This window comes from Pteronotus mesoamericanus, unplaced genomic scaffold, assembly GCF_021234165.1.
Source record: "Pteronotus mesoamericanus isolate MK-2021 breed Mesoamerican mustached bat unplaced genomic scaffold, CSHL_Meso_final contig_33, whole genome shotgun sequence".
Lineage (NCBI taxonomy): Eukaryota > Metazoa > Chordata > Mammalia > Chiroptera > Mormoopidae > Pteronotus > Pteronotus mesoamericanus.
The window spans coordinates 14976762-14996929 of NW_026555135.1; the positions used below are offsets into that span (position 1 = coordinate 14976762).

The 20168-nt window shown below is 35.2% G+C and overlaps 1 protein-coding gene across 1 annotated transcript in view; it reads right to left on the minus strand.

The window, feature by feature from the left end:
• Positions 1–20168, minus strand: part of NOX4 (NADPH oxidase 4) — a 187914-nt gene that overhangs the window by 125934 nt on the left and 41812 nt on the right. The window contains exons 5-7 of the mRNA XM_054576412.1: positions 18481–18578; positions 14973–15000; positions 1491–1563 (exon numbers count right to left, since the gene is read on the minus strand). Of these exons, the coding sequence (XP_054432387.1) occupies positions 1491–1563; positions 14973–15000; positions 18481–18578 (199 nt within the window). The remainder of the gene's footprint in view (positions 1–1490; positions 1564–14972; positions 15001–18480; positions 18579–20168) is intronic.

Sequence of the window (20168 nt, forward strand, 5' to 3'; positions counted from 1 at the left end):
TCTAGGTACAGCTCATTTATATATCTTCAATTTTGTAAATAAATGTCAGATGCCCTAATTTTTCCTCAAGAACTCCTAAAACTTAAAAAGTAAGTTTTTTATGAATTATTGTCCTAACTAAAATAAAACTCCCACAAAATTTCATGCTGATGCACAAATGTTAGAGATTTGCCTTTTTGTAAGGTGATTTTTAATTCTTATGAAAAGTTGCAAAAATTAGCTTACCATCTGACCCATTCTTCATCTAGGTATTTTTCCATAGGATGTAATTGAAAAAGTATGCAAAGACATATGGACAGGGTGTTTGTTTCACAATTGAAATACTGAAAAAATGGAGTCAATCTAATATATCCAACAATAGGAGTATGGGAGAGTAATGTACAAGTACATCTGCATGGTCATATGTTGTGCCATCAGTAAAGTAAAAAATGTTCATAACGATTTAAGGAAAAAGGTGATTTAAAATAGTACATATAACATCGTCCAATTTTGGTAAAATACATGTATATGAAGAGACAGAAATCAGGAGTGTGAAAGGAAGAGAAAGAGAGTGATTTTGGTAGAGGTAAGACATAGGGAATGAGTGAGCAAAACCAAGAAGAATGAAGTGTATAAACATAACACCAGGAAGTTTATAGCATTAGTATCTGAGTGGTGAGTTTGCTTGAGAGATTTCTGAGGTTTGTGTCTATGTGCATAGATCTGTTGAGAAGTTCAAGGACAGACTCCTTTAAGCATGATATAGAGCAATTATTTTCAAAGTATAGGTGTGTGTGTATTTCCCATCTCAATTGTGAATTATATTTCACATCTCAATAAATAGGATGACTATTTTGGAAGATTTATATAGTTTCTCCTTTCTTAACCAAGAAGTCTGTCCAGTAACATAAAATATTGTAAAATCTGTGAAAAAACAGATGTATCCAGAAAGAACACGTGAATGTTCATAAAATGTGTATCTGCAATTGCTCAAAATCTCTTAACTAGAATAATAATGTGAATGCAGATATTTTTTATTATTTTAGCAGATGTCAACTAACCATATTTCCAAAGCTCTGTTTAGAATACCACATTAAAGTACAGCAAACTCATATCAGGAAATGAATTATAAAATAATTTTAAGTGAAATGTTCCCGTGCATACAATTTGAATTCAATCCCATGCCTCATAGAAATATACTATCCTCCAGAAGAATGCTCCTGAAAAACTCAAATTTTCTTAGTTTAAAAAGTCTCTATACACACTTTCTTACCAACCTAGAATATTTGAGTAAAACAGAGAGATTTTTTTTCCAAAAAGGGGAAATGATATATTCAGAAATGTCTGTACTTCACTCTTTGTTACCCAGAATCATCTACTCATCAGAATACTGCATTGGCTAAGCATTCTGTTTAATCAAGTGTGTTTCTACACATGAGAATGAAGAGAATCTGAAGAAAAATCTAAACAATCTGACCAGTAGACATTGAAATCATGACTCTGACACTCACCGTATTGCATATGTAGAAGCTGTGACCATCAAGAAGAGCACCAATACCATGCACACTCCTGTCAGGCCAGGAACTATAAAAATGTACATAAGTACATTTTAACTTAAGTCATACTGAGAAAAAAGTACAAAAATTATTGCCTTAAAATCCAAAGTATTACGCTGCCCTGTGGGAATCCCACCTCAAATCACATATCTCCTTGCACGTTGTCTCTCAAAAAAGCTTTTTTTAAAATTAGCACAATTTCAAGACGTTTAAGGCAAGGCAGTCTTTTCTACCTTTAACAGAAGAGTTTCCTTTTGTATTTCCAAATATCCTACTCAGGATGGTGAATATTACATATTTCTATAGGTATATATTTACTAAGTGTCAGTTATTAATACATGGGACAGGATTGATGCTCCACGGCCTTATGGGTTTGGTTTTCCCCGCAATGGCATTAAACTCCCTTGCTCTCTTCTCCCCCCTTCTATGGAACTAGCAGCTCTCTCAGTTTTAATTTCAAATAATTTCTAAAGTACTAAATTATGTAGAACAATGTCTAAAAACAAACAAAACCTAAAGTTTCCTGAAAACCACAACTTCAAGTATAGAACAAAAAGTAGTTAACTTCAAGAAAAAAATTACAGTATTTATGTTTTCAGAATATTTTCAGATATACTTTCAGTAGTATGAAAAATACGCTGAAATCAGTCCTTCTGATATGACATAACATTTATTTTTTTAAAAACTAACATGTGCAAACATGTTAGTTTTTAAAACTAATATTGACATGATAGATTGCTACAAATCTGGTATTAGCTTTACAGCATGTCTAAAATGAATAGCTCATATACCACATCAAAAAGAGCTAAAATCAAAATAGTCTCATTTCTTTGATCTTTTTACTACCAAATAAAATATCCTGTCTATCAGTTACTTTTATTCCTCTTAAAATCATACAAGCAACAGTAACTCCCAAATGTCCTAGCTGAAAGATTCTATCTTAAATCCTCTTAGAAAACCTAATGAAACAATTTTATCTCCAAAGTATAGGTATCTCCCCACTTCTCTTCTTGCCAAGGAACCAGCTATGAAACAGAAGGGCCATCATGGACTGAAAGCTACTAGCAGAAGCTAACAAGCTGGGTATAATATAAGAGCAATACAGGTGTGCATTATTAGGATTCCAGAGAATTTAAAGTCACTGAAAAAACAATTAGAAATTTCAGTACAGCTGGTCGTAGGAGGCCATTGTAGTAGGAAGATCTTTCTTGCACCTCCTCATAGAACCAAGTTGGAAATAAAAATAAAGACGGAAACAGCCACCTGAAATAAACAACTGAACACTACAAGAAGAGACTTCTAACCAAAGACGGACAGAAACCACCTCTAGACTGTTTCTGTTCACAGCCACTCACCTTGGTCTACAATAAATGGAGGGTAGCATGGACTGGAATTGCCAGCGGAAAACATGGAGTGGGAGGTACTCGGGAGAGATCTGGGGAAGTGGCTGCTGGGGTTCCTATGCTAAAACATACCTCAATTCAGCAACAGCCATTTTTTTCTTGAGAAATGCAACCCCATTCCAGGGGAAAAGCAATTATGCCACCTTGTAGGATATCACTTGCCCTACCCTCTGGAATCCTGCTCCTCCAACCCTGCACTTTTTTATTCCTCATATAGCATCTTAACCCCTGCTGAGGAAGCAGCAACACAAGTAGACTCAGAAAGTGTCAGAGGATGGTGTTAGGGCATGACCATCCTTACAGTTTCCTGGGGACCAAGATTGGTGTTTCCCCCTCATGGGAGATCCATAGAAACATCCTCTTGGTTTCTGCCTGACCCAAACTCTGGACTCTGAAGGCCCCACTCACTGTCCTACTAGGGGTTTCAACTTGCTAAATTCAGGGAAATAATCTGGGACACATCAGACACATTGCTGGGTGGCAGGAGAACACACCCACCATCTTCCCTGAACTCTAGTCAGCACTTCCAAGGGATCCCATCCTCCCAGCTCCACCAGAAGCCCTCTGAGAAACAGTTGGGTCAGTGACCACATTAAGACTGACAGAAAGACAGAAGGCAAAGGCACATGGAGGCAGATCATGTGGTGCCTTGGGACATTTTCTGATCCACCCCTGGGCCTTGTGCTGTTAAATGCCAGTCTTACACAGCAGCATGGCCCATCCTATGTATAGCCAAGCCTAGAGGAGATAGTCACAAAATGTGGGTCACTTGTAGCTTCCAACAGCTGCTGAGGGCTACAAGTGGACAGCATCTGACATTGGCTTACACCAGCTTCAGAAAACATCAGAGCCATGTCCAAAAAGAGAACCCAGCAGGTAGGCTTTATATTCTGCTGAGAGAAATTCCACCTTGTTTTCTCATTATTTTTGTTATTTTTTTCTCTTTCAAAGTCTTTTTATTATATTTATTTTTCTTTTCTTTCTATTTTTTCTTTCATGTCTTATTTTACCTCTTCTTTTTCTTTACTCCATTTTTCCTTCTTTCTGTTCCTTATTTTTTATTCTTTCTCTTTCTTTGTTCTTTTCTTGACATTTTCTTCTTTATATTCCTTACTTTTATTGTTTCTCTTCTCACAAAATCATTTTTCTTTCTTTTGATCTTCTCATACTATTGTTTCTTTTACTTTTCTATTTCTCTTTTGCTTTTATTATTCTTTGCTCCTTTGTCATTGGTTTTGTTGCCATTGAGGGGTTTTTTGATTTTTTGGTTTTGTTTTTTTGTGTTGTTTTGTTTTGTCAGCACTTGTACAGCAATATACAAGGTGTGCTGGGGTTAAATCTCTCAGTCAGCCAGCCAGAGGGGAGATCCCACCAACAAAGAGGCCAACAAAAATCAATCCACAAATACAGTAGGAGACCCCACATAACCCACACTAGGAACATTCCTAGAGCTTCTAGATCAGGAGATCAAGGAGACTACGCCATTGTGTCCCACAGGACTCCTACCACATAAGGCCACCCCACTCCTATGTATTAGCCTAATACATAGAAATGAACAAAAGGGGACAGCTAAAATGTGGAGACAAAGAAACAACTCCAAAACAAAAGAAGGAAGAATCCCCAGAAAAAGAGCTAAATGAAATTGAGACAAGCAATTTATCAAACATAAACATCAAAGTAATGTTTATAAGGATGCTCAAGAAACTTAGTGATAACTACAAGGAACTTAGTGGGAATTACATCAGCTTGAAAAACAACATAAAAACTATGAATAAGACCCAGCTGGAAATGAAGAATGCGACATCTGAAATGAAGAATACACTAGAAGGAATTAAAAGCACTCAGATGAAACAAAGGATTAAATCAGCAATTTGAAGGACAAGGTAGGAAAAAAAATCACCCAATCATAGAAATAAAAAGAAAAAAGACTAAAAAAAATGAGGATATTTTAAGGGAACTTTGGGACAACATGAAACGTAACAACATCAGCATCATAGGGATACCAGAAGGAGAAGTGAGAAAGAGATTTTAAAAAATGTATTTGAAGTAATAATGACAGAAAACTTCCCTAACTTGGTGAAGGAAAAAGTCACACAAATTCAGGAAGCACAGAGTCCCAATCAAGATGAATCAAAAGAGACCCACATCAAGACACATCATAATTAAAATGGCAAATGTAAAGACAAAGAGTGAATCTTAAAAGGCAACAAGAGAAAAAGTTAGTTACCTACAAGGGAGTTTCATTGAAGCTGTCAGCTGATTTCCCAACAGAAACACTTCAGACCAGAAAGGACTAGCAAAAAGTACTCAAAGAAATTAAAAGCAAGGACTTGTAACCAACACTACTCTGTCTAGAAAGAATGATATTTAAAATCGAAGGCAAAATAAAGAGCCCCTCAGACAAAAACAAAAAAGGCTAAAGGAATGGGTTATCATCAAACCAGCATTGTAAGAGATGTTAAAGAAACTGCTTTAAGGAGAAGAGGATATTAGAAGAACATAGGTACCAAAAAATGGCAATGAATAAATGCCTATCAATGATATTAAATGGAAATGGACTAAATGCTCCAATCAAAAGACATAGGGTAGTTGACTGGATAAGAAAACATGACCCATATACACATATATGCTGTCTACGAGGGAGCCATGTCAGAATAAAAGATTTACACAGGCTAAAAGTGAAGGGATGAAAAAGATGTCCATGCAAATGGAGACCAAAAAAAGCTGGGGTAGCAATACTTATATCTGACAAAACAGACTTAAAACAAAGGACATAACAAAAGACAAAGAAGGTTACTACATAATACTAAAGGGATCAATCCAACAAGAGGATATAATCCTTGAAATCATCTATGCACCCAATATAGGAGTACCTAAATATATAAAAAAAAATCTTGGAGGACTTTAAGGAAGAGATTGACAATAACACAGTCATTGTAGGGGATTTTAACGCCCCTCTGTCACCAATGGATCAAAAAAATCAACAAGGAAACAGTGACCTTAAATGACACACTGTACCAAATGGAATTAATTGGTATTCACAGAACAATTCATCACAAAGCAACAGAATACATATTCTTCTCATGTGCACATGGATCATTCTCAAAGACAAACCTTATGGTAAGACACAAAATAAGTCTTAACAAATTCAAGAAAATTAAAATCATATCAAGCATTTCCTCAGATCACAATGGCATGAATCTAGAAATTAACCTCAATAAAAAAACACAAAAACATCCAAATACTTGGAGGCTAAAGAGTATGTTATTAAATAAGGAATGAGTTATCAATGAAATCAATGAAGAAATAAGAAAGTACCAGAAAACAAATGAAAACATTTGTTGTGAAGACACAACAACCCAAAACCTACAGAACACAGTAAAAGTAGTCAGAAAGATAAGTTCATAGCATTACAGGCATACCTACAGATGATAGAAAAGTCTTAAATAAACAATCCAAACTTACACCTAAAAAATAGAAAAACCACAAGAAGCAAAGTCCAAGGTGAATAGAAGGAATGAAATAATCAGTAACAAAGCAAAATTAAATAACATACAGACTAAAAAATATTCTAAAAATCAATGATGATCATAATGATCAATAATGAATCAGCTGGTTCATTAAAAAAAATTTATGAAGCTTTAACCAGACTTATCAATATGAAAAAAGAGAGAACCCAAATTAATAAAATCAGACGTGAAAGAGAAGAAGTAACTGATACCAGATAAATACAAAGGATTGTAAGAAAATACTATGAACACCTACATGCCAAGAAATGGGACACCCTGGGCAAAATGGGTAAGTTTCTATAAACATACAATTTTCTAAAACTGAATCAGGGAGAAGCAGAAAACATGAATAGACCATAACAACTAGTGAAATTGAAGCAGTAGTCAAAAAACTCTCCCAGCAAACAAAAGTCCTGGACCAGATGGCTTCACAGGTGAATTTTACCAGTCACTCAAAGAAGAACTAACACCCTTCTCAAACTATTCAAAAAAACTGGAGAAGGAAAGACTTCCAGCTGTTTTTCAAGGCCACTATTATCCTAATTTGAAAACCAGGTAAAAACACAACAAAGAAAGAAAATTACAGGCCCTTAACTTAGTTGAACATAGATGTTAAAATTCTCAACAAAGTATTAGCAAACAGGATCCACCATACATTAAAAAGATCATACAACATGATCAGGTGGGATTTATCCCAGGGATGCAAGGTTGGAATATATTTGCAGATCAAAAATTTGATTCGCCACATAAATAAAATGAAGGATAACAAACAAATGATCATTATCAATACATGCAGAAAAAAGCATTTGATAAAACCCAGCAAAATTTTATGACAAAAACCCTTGGCAAAGTGGAATAGAGGGATGATACCTCAACATAATAAAGGCCATATACAAAAATCCTACACCCAGCATCATGTTCAATGGGTTAAAAATTAAATGTGTTTCCCTTATGATCAGGAACAAGACAGGGATGTCCATTTTCACTGCTCTTATTCAACATAATACTGGAAGTCCTAGCCATAGCAATCAGACAAGAAAGAGTAATAAAAGGCATCCAGATTAGAAAGGAGGGTGTAAAACTGTCCTTATTTGCAGATGACATGATATTGTACATAGAAAACCTTATACACTCTACCAAAAGCTACTCAACCAAATAAATGAATTCTGCAAAGTAGTGGGATACAAAATCAGTACTCTCCAAAGAGGACATACAGAGGGCCCAGAGACATGAAAGGATACTTAGCATCACTAGCCATCAGAGAAATGCAAATTAAAACTATAATGAGATACCACTTCACACCGGTCAAAATGGACACTGTAAACAAATCCACAAACACCAAGTGCTGGCAAGGCTGTGGAGAAAAGGGAACCCCAGTACACTGTTGGTGGGAATGCAGACTGGTGCAGCCACTGTGGAAAACAGTTTGGAATTTCCTCAAAAAGCTAAAAATGGGACTGCCTTTTGACCCAGCAATTCACTGCTGGGATTATATCCTAAGAATCCCAAAATACCAATTCAAAAGAACCTGTGCACCCCAATGTTCATAGCAGCACAATTTACAATAGCCAAGTATTGGAAGCAACTTAAGTGCCCATCAGTAAATGAGTGGATCAAGAAACTATGGTACATTTACACAATGGAATACTATGCAGCAGAAAGAAAGGAGTTCCTACCCTTCTCAACATCATGGATGGAACTGGAGAGCATTATGCTAAGCAAAATAAACCAGGGGGTGAAAGACAAATACCATATGATCTCACCTATATGTGGAAACTAATTAACAAAATAAACAATCAAGCAAAATATAACCAGCAACATTGAAATAAAAAACAAACCAACAGTAACCAGAGAGGAGGAGGAAGGGAGGTAATGGGGAAAAGAGGGAAAGAGTCAAGTCAAGGAACATGTTTAAGGACCCATGGACAAAACCAAAACGGGGAAGGATTGAGGGTGGGAGGTGGGAGTGGGTGGGGCAGGAGAAAGTGGTGGCAGGAAAATGGAGACAATGGTGCTTGAACAATAAAAGAATCATTTTAAAAAATTATAATATAAAAAATACAATATAAAAAAGAAAAGATATCAGTGGTATTTTTATACCTCAATAATGAACTATCAGAAAGAGAAACTAAGAAAACAATCTAGTTTACTATTGCAACAAACAATAAGGTACACAGGAAAAAAATTTAACCAAGGAGGTAAAAGACCTATACTCAGAAAATGATAGAACACTGAAGAAAGAAATTGAGAAAGATAGAAATAAGTGGAAGCATATACCATGTTCATGGATTGGAAGAATTCACATCATTAAATTGTCCATACTACCCAAAGAAATCTATAGGTTCAATGTAATTCCTATCAAGATACCAATGGTATAATTCACAGAACTAGAACAAATATTCCAAAAATTTATATGAAACCAAAAACAACCCTGAAAGCCTCAGCAATCTTGAGAAAGAAGAACAAAGTTAAAGGGATCACAGTACCTGGTATTAAACTATACTACAGACCACTGTAATCAAAACAGTCTGGTAGTGGCATAAGAATAGACATATAGATCAATGGAACACAATAGAGAGCCCAAAAATAAGCCCACGTATTTATGGTCAATTAATATTTGACAAAGGCAAGCGCATACAATGAAGTAAAGACAGTCTCTTTAATAAATGGTGTTAGGAGAACTGGACTGGAACATGCCAAAAAAAAATGAAACTAGACAACCAATTTACACCATACAACAGAATAAACTCAAAATGGATAAAAGACTTAAATATAAGTTGTGATACCATAAAAATCCTAGAGGCAAACATAGGCAGTAAAATTTCAGATCTCTTGTGTAGCAATATTTTTGTTGATATATCTCCTAGGGCAAGGGAAACAAAAGAAAAAATAAATGGGACTACATCAAATTAAAAAGCTTATGCACAGCTAATGAAACCATAATTAAAATGAAAAGGTAACACATTGAGTGGGATTATATATTTGCCAAAGATACACTGGACAAGGATTTAATTACCAAAGTATATAAAGAATTCATACAACTCAACACCAGGAAAAAAAACAGTCCAACTAAAAAATGTGCAAAAAATCTGAAAAGACACTTCCCCAAGGAGGACATACATATGCCCACAGACATATGAAAAAATGCTCAACATCATTTGCCATCAGAGACATGCAAATTAAAATCTCAATGAGATATCAACTCACACCTGCCAAAATGACTATCATTAATAAATCAAGAAACAGGTAGTGCTGGTAAGGATGCAGAGAAAAGGGAGCCCTAGAACACTGTAAAAATGCACAGTGGTGTAGTCACTGTGGAAAACTGTATGAAGTTTCCGCAGAAAATTAAAAATGAAACTGCTTTTTGACCCACAGATTCCGCTGCTGGTATTATATCCTAAGAATCCCAAAACACCAAATCAAAAGAATATGTGCACCCCTATGTTCATAGAAGCATCATTTACAATAGCCAAGATCTGGAGACAGCCTAAGTACCCATCTGTAGATGAGTGAATAATTCACTTACACAATGGAATACCACACAGCAGTAAAAAAGAAGGAATTTAGTGACAGCATGGATGGAACTGGAAACTATTATGCTAAGTGAAATAAGCCAGTGAATAAAAGACAAATACCATATGATCTCAATTATAAGTGGAATCTAATGAACAAATTAAACTAATGAGCAAAAATAGACAAGAGGCATAAAAAAAATCATGGACCAGGCTGACAGGTGTAAGAAGGGAGGAGAAGGTGGGGACTGCTTGAAAGGAAATGAAGGGATTAGTCAAAGACCATTTATGCATGACACATGGACAATGATGTGGGGACTGGCTGGGGGAGTCAGGAGGGCTGGGGGGAGGGGTCAACGGGGGAAACGTTGGGACATCTGTAATAACATACATAATATAATATTTAAAAAGAAAGACATCTCAGTACAATAGAAACAAGTTTTTACATGTAAAATGCCACACAAGAAATAAAGGAATTAGCCTTCAGGTACTTAATAGAGTACTCTTTCCTCTTCACTATTCCCAATACACAGATTTGGAAGCCTAACAACACTTTACCTCTCTGATGTGCCTAAACCAAACTATCTCTTCTCTCTACTTCACTCCTTTTCCCACTTCTTAGTAGTAAGAGAAGAGCATGATAACTACAGCAGTTCACTCTGAAAGTGTAATAGTACAGAAAAAATACTACTTAAAAAGAACAGCATACCTACAAAATGACCCAGCTTCCCTACTCCCAACAAATGTGCCCAAGAGAAGGAAACATATTCACACAGACATGTTCAAAAATGTTCATAGCCACTATATATTTTAAAAATTAATGCCTGTGAACAACTCCTCCTCACCAGATGAATGGATGAACAATTGTGGTACTATTATCTGTACCCGGAAAAGTAATCAGTGGTAAAACAAACAATCCGTGAACTTTCATATACATGCAACAACATAGATGAATCTCAAAACTATTAATATTAGGCTGAGTGAAAAAATCCAGAACCCCTGAAAGAAAACTCAGTGAGTATAAGCTCTATGGTTCCTTTTATATAGCATTCTAAAAAATTCAAACCATTCTTTAGTGATAGTAAGCAGCTTAGTTGCTAGGAGGGGGCAGAAGGTAAAATGAATTATAACGGTACAAAAAACTTTTTTAGAATGATGGATATATTTGTTGTCTTGATTTTCGTTATAGTTTTACATTATAAACATATGTCAAAACCAATAAAGTGGCATAATTTTCATATGTATAATTTAATGTTCTTTATCTGTAACTCAATAAATTTGAAGGAAACAAAGGTCGCTTAAGCTTCAAGTATTTTTTTTCAAAAAATCCTTATTTGACTAAATACATTAAAAAAGAATCCTAGATGGCTCCATAATATAAAATTTGTTTTTCCTATAATTTTATTGGACCTTCATTAATGTCTGCTGTTTCTATATACAAGGCTTCCTATGTGCATCTAAACATGCCAAGATTAGTTATGGGATGTTTGTAAATCACTTCATCAGGAGGACACTTGAAAAAGCTGAGTGTGTTTAGAAATAGAGGCATAATTTCCAAAATGTATTACTTGAACAGTAATTCTTCAGGATACTGATTTCTATTACTCCAAGATGTTGTAACCATTCCTTGAGAAGTCACAGGGCACATTAATGTATTAAAGTCATGGAGAAGTCCTAAAAGCAGGAAACCAGTTTAAATTTAAACAGATATTTCCTCAAATATTTAACGAGAGAGCTCCTTTTAAAGAAGAACATGAAAAAAAATATTTGAAAGACTCGGATGGGCCTGGTGGGTGAAACAGTTGACTTCAGTCATTTGAAGATGAAGTACAAATCCCAGACAACTTGACCAAGGGTGTGTTTATTCTGCCATTATGATCCTGTTACTGTCCCTCAGCCCAAACTGCGATGTCACCAGAATTAAACAAATAGGGTCTGGCCAACAAATTATCTAGGGTGTTGCAGAGAAGATCTATGCATTAAGTAGCATAGTTGAACAAGTGGCTCTTATTCATGTAGTGAATACTTTCTGGACATTGACAGTGTAATGTTAAGTGCCAGAGAAAAATGAATCCTGCTCTACAAGAGATCACATTCTGGCTTGGGAGACAGGATATGCAGGTTATTGCAACACAGGACATTTGCTCAAAGAAAGCTAAGTATTAACTGTTTTTGGAAGTATATCAAAGGGTACCCTAACCTACCCTGAAATGACAGGTTAGCTAAATCCCAATATGTTAGCTTTTATTCCTACACATATTCTAACAGTCAGGAAGCACAAGTTAAAAATTGTTGGGTTAGTCTAGCCTCACTGGGCAAAGTTACTCGCCCAAGTGAAGTACAGTGTGAACTTTTTGAATCCTTGAAGTTATGAAGCAAAACCTATACTTGTTTCCTTAGGGGAAAAAAATCTTAAATGTTTACTCATTGCTTTTTATCTATGCATATTAGATTCATTAATAAGTAGTCTTTTAAATGAATGATTTCACAATACTGCCATTTCTAGACGACACTGAGAGATCATTTTCTTCCATACCCAGATATGGTCAGAAGTATACCATCTTGTGTTCCTTATCCTGTTTTTTTCTAACGTAACTGGAAACATAAATGCATTTCTTTATGAGGGTTCTCCTAAAAGAAATTAAATATTGTGCATTTTATTCTCATCATACGAAGTACCACCAAATTTGGCACTATGCAGTAAATATTTTTAAATGAATGTTTGAATAACCCAATCTTTTAAACTCATTTTATTTTCTAAATTCTTAACTGGAATGTTTGTCACATTTCTTATTTAGTGAGTCTAACTACTATACATTTTGTTACTTGTAATGCCACAAGCTTTATTTTCTGTAAGACAATCTTAATTTCTCAGCCATAGGTTACATTGAAAAAATTTTAAAGACAGAGAGAGAAGACTATGTAATATTAAATGAACTAAAATCCAAGAATTAAGTCAACCAATAAAAAAATATTCTTTATCAGTAGAACAGTTGAAAGCATGCATGCATGCTGCATTCTTGAATCAGGAACTTAATTTTTCCTGGGTACTACGTCTGATAACATTCAATGATAGCTATAAAACAGCTTTAGCCAGAGATGTATTAGTAAAGCAAAGCCAGATTGAGTCTTTGTAGAAAACAACGTCACTCATCCCACTACTCTCCTTAGAATTCTGCCTCATTCTCTCACCTGCTACCATTCAGTGGGGTCAATTAGATGAGTGAGGAGCTCCTCACTCATACTGAGGGGATCCCACCTATATTCCAAGATGAAGACCTGGGAAGTAAATAGCTCCTGCTTTCATAAATTGACATAGACAGGGCCACCAAAATGCTGCCAAAATGATGCTGACATGCTGATTTGGGGTGATGCAAGTGGTTTTGTACTGACAGAAACTCCACAAAAATATTCGCCAAGGGCCTTGAATGCCCCAGGAAAGGCTTGTATTAAAGTGGAAAAGACAGTGTATGTGAGGAAATAAACTATTTGACAACACAGTATTTTTACTATGTATCTTTAGAAACCCAGGCAAAGAAGAGGCAAGCACTGCCTGGTAAAATCAGGTGCAAGTCAGATGAAGATTAAAGGCTGAGCTGGAGTTGACCAGGAAATAAAAAGACATTAAGCCAAGAGTAGAGAGTGGCAGTGAGAAGCTATGCTCAAGAGTATGAGGAGAGGCTCCGTAAAGGTAAAACAGGAGCTCCAAAGGTAAATGGGAAGACACGACCCTCTAGGACGGAGCCAGGAAATTTGTGTTTTTAAGTGTCTTCTCTACTTAGTCTAACATCAATCATGGGAATTTCTGGGATAGAGAAAAGGTGATGGGGTTTTATGTGTAGGTGGAGAGATCACCTGTTTCTATACTAAGTTTCTTAATGTAGTATCTTTGTCATTTAAGAAATTTTTTATATCTTTGTAAACTTAACTTTTTTAAACATCTCAAATGTTCCATGGCTTCAACTATACTGTGTGCTGTAGAAAATAATATCAGGACAAAGTTCTTATTTTTTTTCTTAAATTAATTCATATGAACCAAAAAAATACATTGATTCATACATAAGGTTTTATTTTTCTGCTTTTTCTCCCTTCTAGTTCTCATCCAATTCTTAAGGTTTAAATAAAACCATGTTTTCAATGAGCAAAGCTGTAAACAAAACTAAACTGCATTCCTAAAGAGAAAACTGTGAAATGTTTTGCAAGTGGCAAATATCATAAGACTGAAACACAATATATTTTATAAATCTAAACACACGGTTGTGACGTGGATGGGGAAAACACCTGATTTCTTGTTACTTTTCATCACAAAATTGATTGAAAAGCAGAACGACGCACTTGACAGGGCCATGCCTCAGTCCCATATGCAATTCTGGTCCCTACAGCCAAGATTTTATAGACCATCTCAACTACCCACTCTTCCTAATCCCTGAAATATGTACTAAAAATCTGCCAAAATACAGTTTTCTCCTTTCATTAGTATAAGGTTGAAAAAAGAAGAATTTTGGTGCAAATTATACTGATATCAGGGCAAAACTAGGGTTACTCAGAGGTGCTTTGAATAACAAATTAACAGTCTAGACCAAGATTCCATGGATAACAGGCTTGAGAAGGAAAAGTAAATTATAAATAAAAAGGGGGACACATTTCTAGAAAAATAAATGATTCTAATGATTGTTTCATCTCTTTTATATAGGTTTTAAAATTACAAAATATCCTACTAAATTGTGGAATTATAAGAACTACACTGATGTTCAGAGTGCTTGGTGTTGCTTTCCAGTACCTGGAGGACAGGAGGGCAAACGCATTTACTTTTATTCTTCATTCAAATCCCAAATGTTTGCCCTCTCTGTTTACATTGCAACTTTACACTTGAACTCTTAATATTTGTTCTGCTATGCAAATAACCATATGTTATATTTTAATATACGTCTAATTGCTATACAATTTTATGATGCATATTGTCAAAGACTGTCCTGAATCTTAAGAAAAGAATGATGAATAACAACTTACCGCTTGTGAAGAGAAGAATCCTAGGATCCTGAGAAAAAGGGAGAAAAAAATATTTGACTGAAAGATAAAACACTGATATAAAATTCTACAAGAAATTTGGCTGGGTATAACATCTGTGTATTCTCTTAATAGAAATAAGACCCAAGTTTCAAAATGGTTTCATGATGCTAAAAGAGATTATAATAAGTACGAATCCAACTCAGAGAAGTATACCCATGTGAGAAATGAAGAGTACTAGATGTGGAGTCAGAGGGTGTTAGCTTTAATCATAATGGCTAATTAAGAGCTAGTGGCAGTGGCCTGACGCCCACCCTTTGACCAAACTGAAACTCAGTATTTTTGGCTATAATGTAGAAACATTAATACCACAATTACCAAACTGCACTTACAAAGTGTCAAAACAGTGGGAATCAAAAGTCATAAAATATATAGGAGGAGCTGTACACTGTAAATTCCATGCAAAGAATACTAATTGAGAACCTATGTTTCTAATATTGTGAAAATTAGTGATAATAAATAAAGAGAGGTTCCTATTACTCAGAAATGTAAAACATTAGTATCGTTAGTGTTTTATTTAATCTACATCTCTCATGGTGTAATGGATCTTAATCAAATGCTTTTCTACCTTCTAGAAACTTATATTAATCCCCAGTAAATTTGTGAGTTTATTTTTCATCCTAATGATGCTTAATAGTGTTCAACTTTTGAATTTCTTTCCAATACCTCCACTGAGTCTGGGATCAAGCGAGGTATATACAAAGTAAGAAGCCATTTATATGATATGATTTCAGGGGCCTTGAATAAGGACCACTGGCTTAGGAATAGCACTTCATCTGGTTCAGACCAAATGACTTCTATACCTGGTTAAAGGATACCATAGAATAACCTAGCATATAAACAACTACTAAAAATAGAAGACAAGCTGAACAAAGTGGAATAAATGGCTATGGAAACTTGGATATGTAACAATTACTACTGTCATGGAATAAAGAAGGAATGTGTAAGATATGGTTTCACAGATGACAAGATGAGGCAGACTCAATTAGGCATCAAGGATGTGCCACCATCACAAGTTGGAAGATGGGTCACTGAAGATCTAGAGGAGGCAGAATGAAAGCACAAAGGAATAGTAAAGTGAATGGTACAAATCCAGCATTTTCAAAGACAATTCACTAAAGAATATGTCTGTTTATGCCTGCAATGTGTGTATATTTTTTCATCTTTACATTGCACATTGCCAGAGTGGGGAAAAAAAGAGAAAGGAGGAAAGGAAATAAAGAAGGAGGGAAATAAAATAATTAGTTACCTTTTTCATCCATCAGATGGACATTTTTAAGTGAGGTACAGAAAAAAGCATTCTGAAAAACTTAATAAAAGTGTGTCAACTGGTGAAGCCTTTTTGAAAGGAAATTTAACCAAGTCCATTAAAATGAAAAATGAGCATAACTTTGAAACCAAAATTCTATTTCTATGAATCTGCCTGGCAGTAGTGTAGAAAAAAATTAATTTATTGGTGTATGGGTCATAACAAAAACTAGAAATCAACCTACACATCTGTGAATAAGCACAAGGCTAAAAATAAACTATAGTCTATTAATATAAAGGGAATAGGATTTATTTATACTTTCTGATATAGCAAACCACAATACATATATTTATGGAAACAAGTAAATTGCTGAGGAAAAATTACCAAATATCACTTAAAATATCTTAAGAAAAAACAAAGTTATTAACTGCGGCTATTTTTGGAGGAAAAGCTTTTACTTTTCATATACTGGCAAGTTTTACTATTTTATTCTGAGCATATATCCGTCTTAAAATAAAATAAATAGAATGACTAATAGTATTGAAATAATAAGCAAAAGCATATTACATTAAAATAATATAACCATTACAGTTATTAAAGACATGAATTATAAAATGAAAGACGGAAACAAAGAAGGAAAAGTTAAAAAAAGGAAATTGTAGAAGAGGAGAGAGAATTGGGTACAAGTAGTTGTAAAAGGGGCAGTGGTGGCTTCCGGGCGAAAATCATTACACAACAAGAGTTTCCTCTGGCATGCTAAGAAGCTGGACTTCCCAGTGCTCCTTAATGCTGGGTGCACACTACAATCACCTGCTGGGTGCTTTAAAAACAAGCATGCCTAACTCCAAACCAGATCAATTAAATCACCTTGGTGTTTTAAAAAACAAAAATATATGGAAGATTATGCTAAGTGAAATAAGCCACTCAGAAAAAGACAAATAAACACCATATGATTTCACTCATATGTGGAATCTAATGAACAAAGTGAACTAACAAGCAAAATAGAGACAGACTCATTGATAGAGAGCAGGCTGACAGCTCTGGATGGGGAGGGCTGAGGGTGGAGGGATCAAGCTAAAAAGGAAAAAGACTCATGGACAACAGTGTGGTTATTGTGGGGGTATGCGGATGGGTGGAGGTGGAAGAGGTATAAGGGGGTTAAATGGTAATAGAAAAAAATACGATAAAAAAACCAAAAAAATTTAAAAGTTAAATTAAATTTTAAAAATAAATAAAAAATAAAAACACTAGTATAGTCAAAGGATTTAGCAAAGGTTGCTTGCTATTCGGGTTTTGCTATTTGTTTCCGTCTCTTGTTCTTTTTTGTTTTGTTTCAGAAGGTAGGATAAACACACAAGCCGTATTAATCTAGATAAGTCTGGTGATGCGTGGAGGAGAAAATGGAGTGGGAGAAGATGAGAAATAACCTTGTTAAGTCACTACCAGACTTAACAGTGCAGGACAAGGTTTTGACCAAATGGCCAACCAAGCAGTGGGGTTTAAATGCAGTCTTGTCATGAAGCAAGGGCAGCCTGAGGACAGAATGAAAGCACTGAGCAACAAAGACCTAACCAGGTTTGTGCATATGCTGCTCGTCGGGCTCTGGCCTGGCACCTTACACATATAATTTCATTTCTTAGACAGCTCCACATGGAGAAAAGCAGCCTGGAGTCAGATACTGCCTGCCACAAAATTCAGCTCAAAGTCAACTATTTCAAGGATTATAAACAAAACAAAACAAAATGAATGAACCATTAAAACTCAATAATATTTTTTAAGTTAAATAAAATGATTACCCAAGGTCCTCAAATTGTCAACCTGCTCTTCTGCCCTGTTCCCCCCAAGCACAGTATCTGAGTTATCACTGGAATTTTACCCTGGAAGGGCACTGTTGACAGTCTCCACTGCATGACAGGAATTAAACAAAAGCTGTTTGGAGGCAGAAGGCAAGTCTGAGTGGCAACCATCTGAACACAGCAGAATATAAAAAGTAGACGCTCTGCAAACTCCCATTTTCTGCAGGAGAGGCTGTGAAATAGTAATTACCTATATTTCCAATTGAAAAGGAATAAAACTGTACTTGACAACTGCATTTAAGAGCACTCAAACGAAGTGGCAAGGTACAAATTTTCTGTGAAAATCACAGACCCTCGTTAGTCATCTCACAACTAATGAAAGAAAAATGAGACAGAGACCACCCACCTCATCTCGGTATGTTGCTGCATTCAGTTCAATGAAATCCTCTCTGTAATTCACTGAGAAATTGAGGGCATTCACCAGATGGGCAGCCACGTGCACACCTACAGAATCACACAGAGCACAAGTCAGTGGGATTTTCAGATATGTTCTATGAAGAGGAATCAGTTCCTGTCTCTCAGTAAACATAGGGTCAAACTTTCACAGCTACATGAGCGATAAATATTAAATTTAAAAGAGGAGTTTTAAAGACACAAACAATCTTGATTATAGATAATTTCAGTACTTAAAATCATGTAAAGAAACTGTATTTTCAAAGGCTAGAATAACTCTAGTAAGTGAAGGTTAGAAAAAAATACACATGTGCACACACATATACACTTACAAAAGCAAGTAATATAATAATTTGGGCATTTACTTATTTCCTGGATATTTTAGATGTTCCACACCTTTCACCTCCTCCGTAAGTCCAAACCTGTTATATATCTTGTATATTTCACTGCCACTCAACCAAATACATAGGCTCACTGAAAGGCCCTTAACTAGAGAAAACTTTTCACAATCTACAAATTTAAATCATAATGTCCTAAACCCAATAGCAAAAGTGTTGGTAACCATGTGACAAAGACTCTGAGAAATAATAAGTACCACTTAATTATCTATCTACAATGTCACAATAAACAGAGTGCTCAACTGACTCAGAGCTCATACAAGATATAAAAGTTTTAGAAAATTACTAAATAGTTGAAGACAAATTCATTTTGGCATGTCAGGGAAACAAATTATCGAGGAAATGGGATAAGGAAGGAGCAAATGACCTTGTGTATTGAACTGTAATGCCCTCTTCCTTTTCCAGACTTTTCTTGTAGGTGAAATACGGTTTGAATTAACACTATATTATAATTTAGTGGAAAGAACAACAGATAATTAGTTAGGAACTCATGTTCTTGGCTTGTATTGCTTGCCTACCAGCACCTCAAGTTACTTCTCTATAAAATGACAAAAATAAGACACTTATGAAATAAGTGACCAAAATTGCTTAGTAAATCATCAGAGTTTACACAAATACAGGGAGGTAGTGATTTAAAAGAAGACATGGCTTAGAAGTTAGAAAACTCTATAATCCCCTCAAACCTAGCATATGAGATATAGATAAGCCAAGAGTTCTGAATTACTCACAAAGGCATACCAAAGTGAGAGAGAAGGACTAGAATTCTAAATACCTAAAAATTATTTAAAGGATTTATAAGCTCCTGCCGGTGATCAAGTGAGAAGAGAGAAAAGTCTCATAAAAAGCAAATAGGAAACGAGAAATGGGTTAATTAACAAGGAAGAACCAGTTTTCAAAGAAATAAAACAAAGGATATTTTGCTGAGACTCAACTTTGGCACAGGTATAAAACATTATTTAAGCAAAACTGCCGGTGTCCTATAGCCTCATCACTTCAGAAATCACTAGTAAAAAAAAAATACACTTATTTAAAATTAAAGGTTTACATGTTAACTGCATACTTTATGACTCAAAAGTGTAAAGGCTTCCTTAGTGAAATTGACATTCTTTCTCATTCCTCCTAAATGAAAGGCCTAGGTAGTAGCTATATGAGATCAATGCTTAAGGGGTACATTCACCTTTAAAAGGTCTTTCAGGTCAAAAGAACCCAGGGATTCTCATTTTAGTCAGGAGGGAGAAAGCTC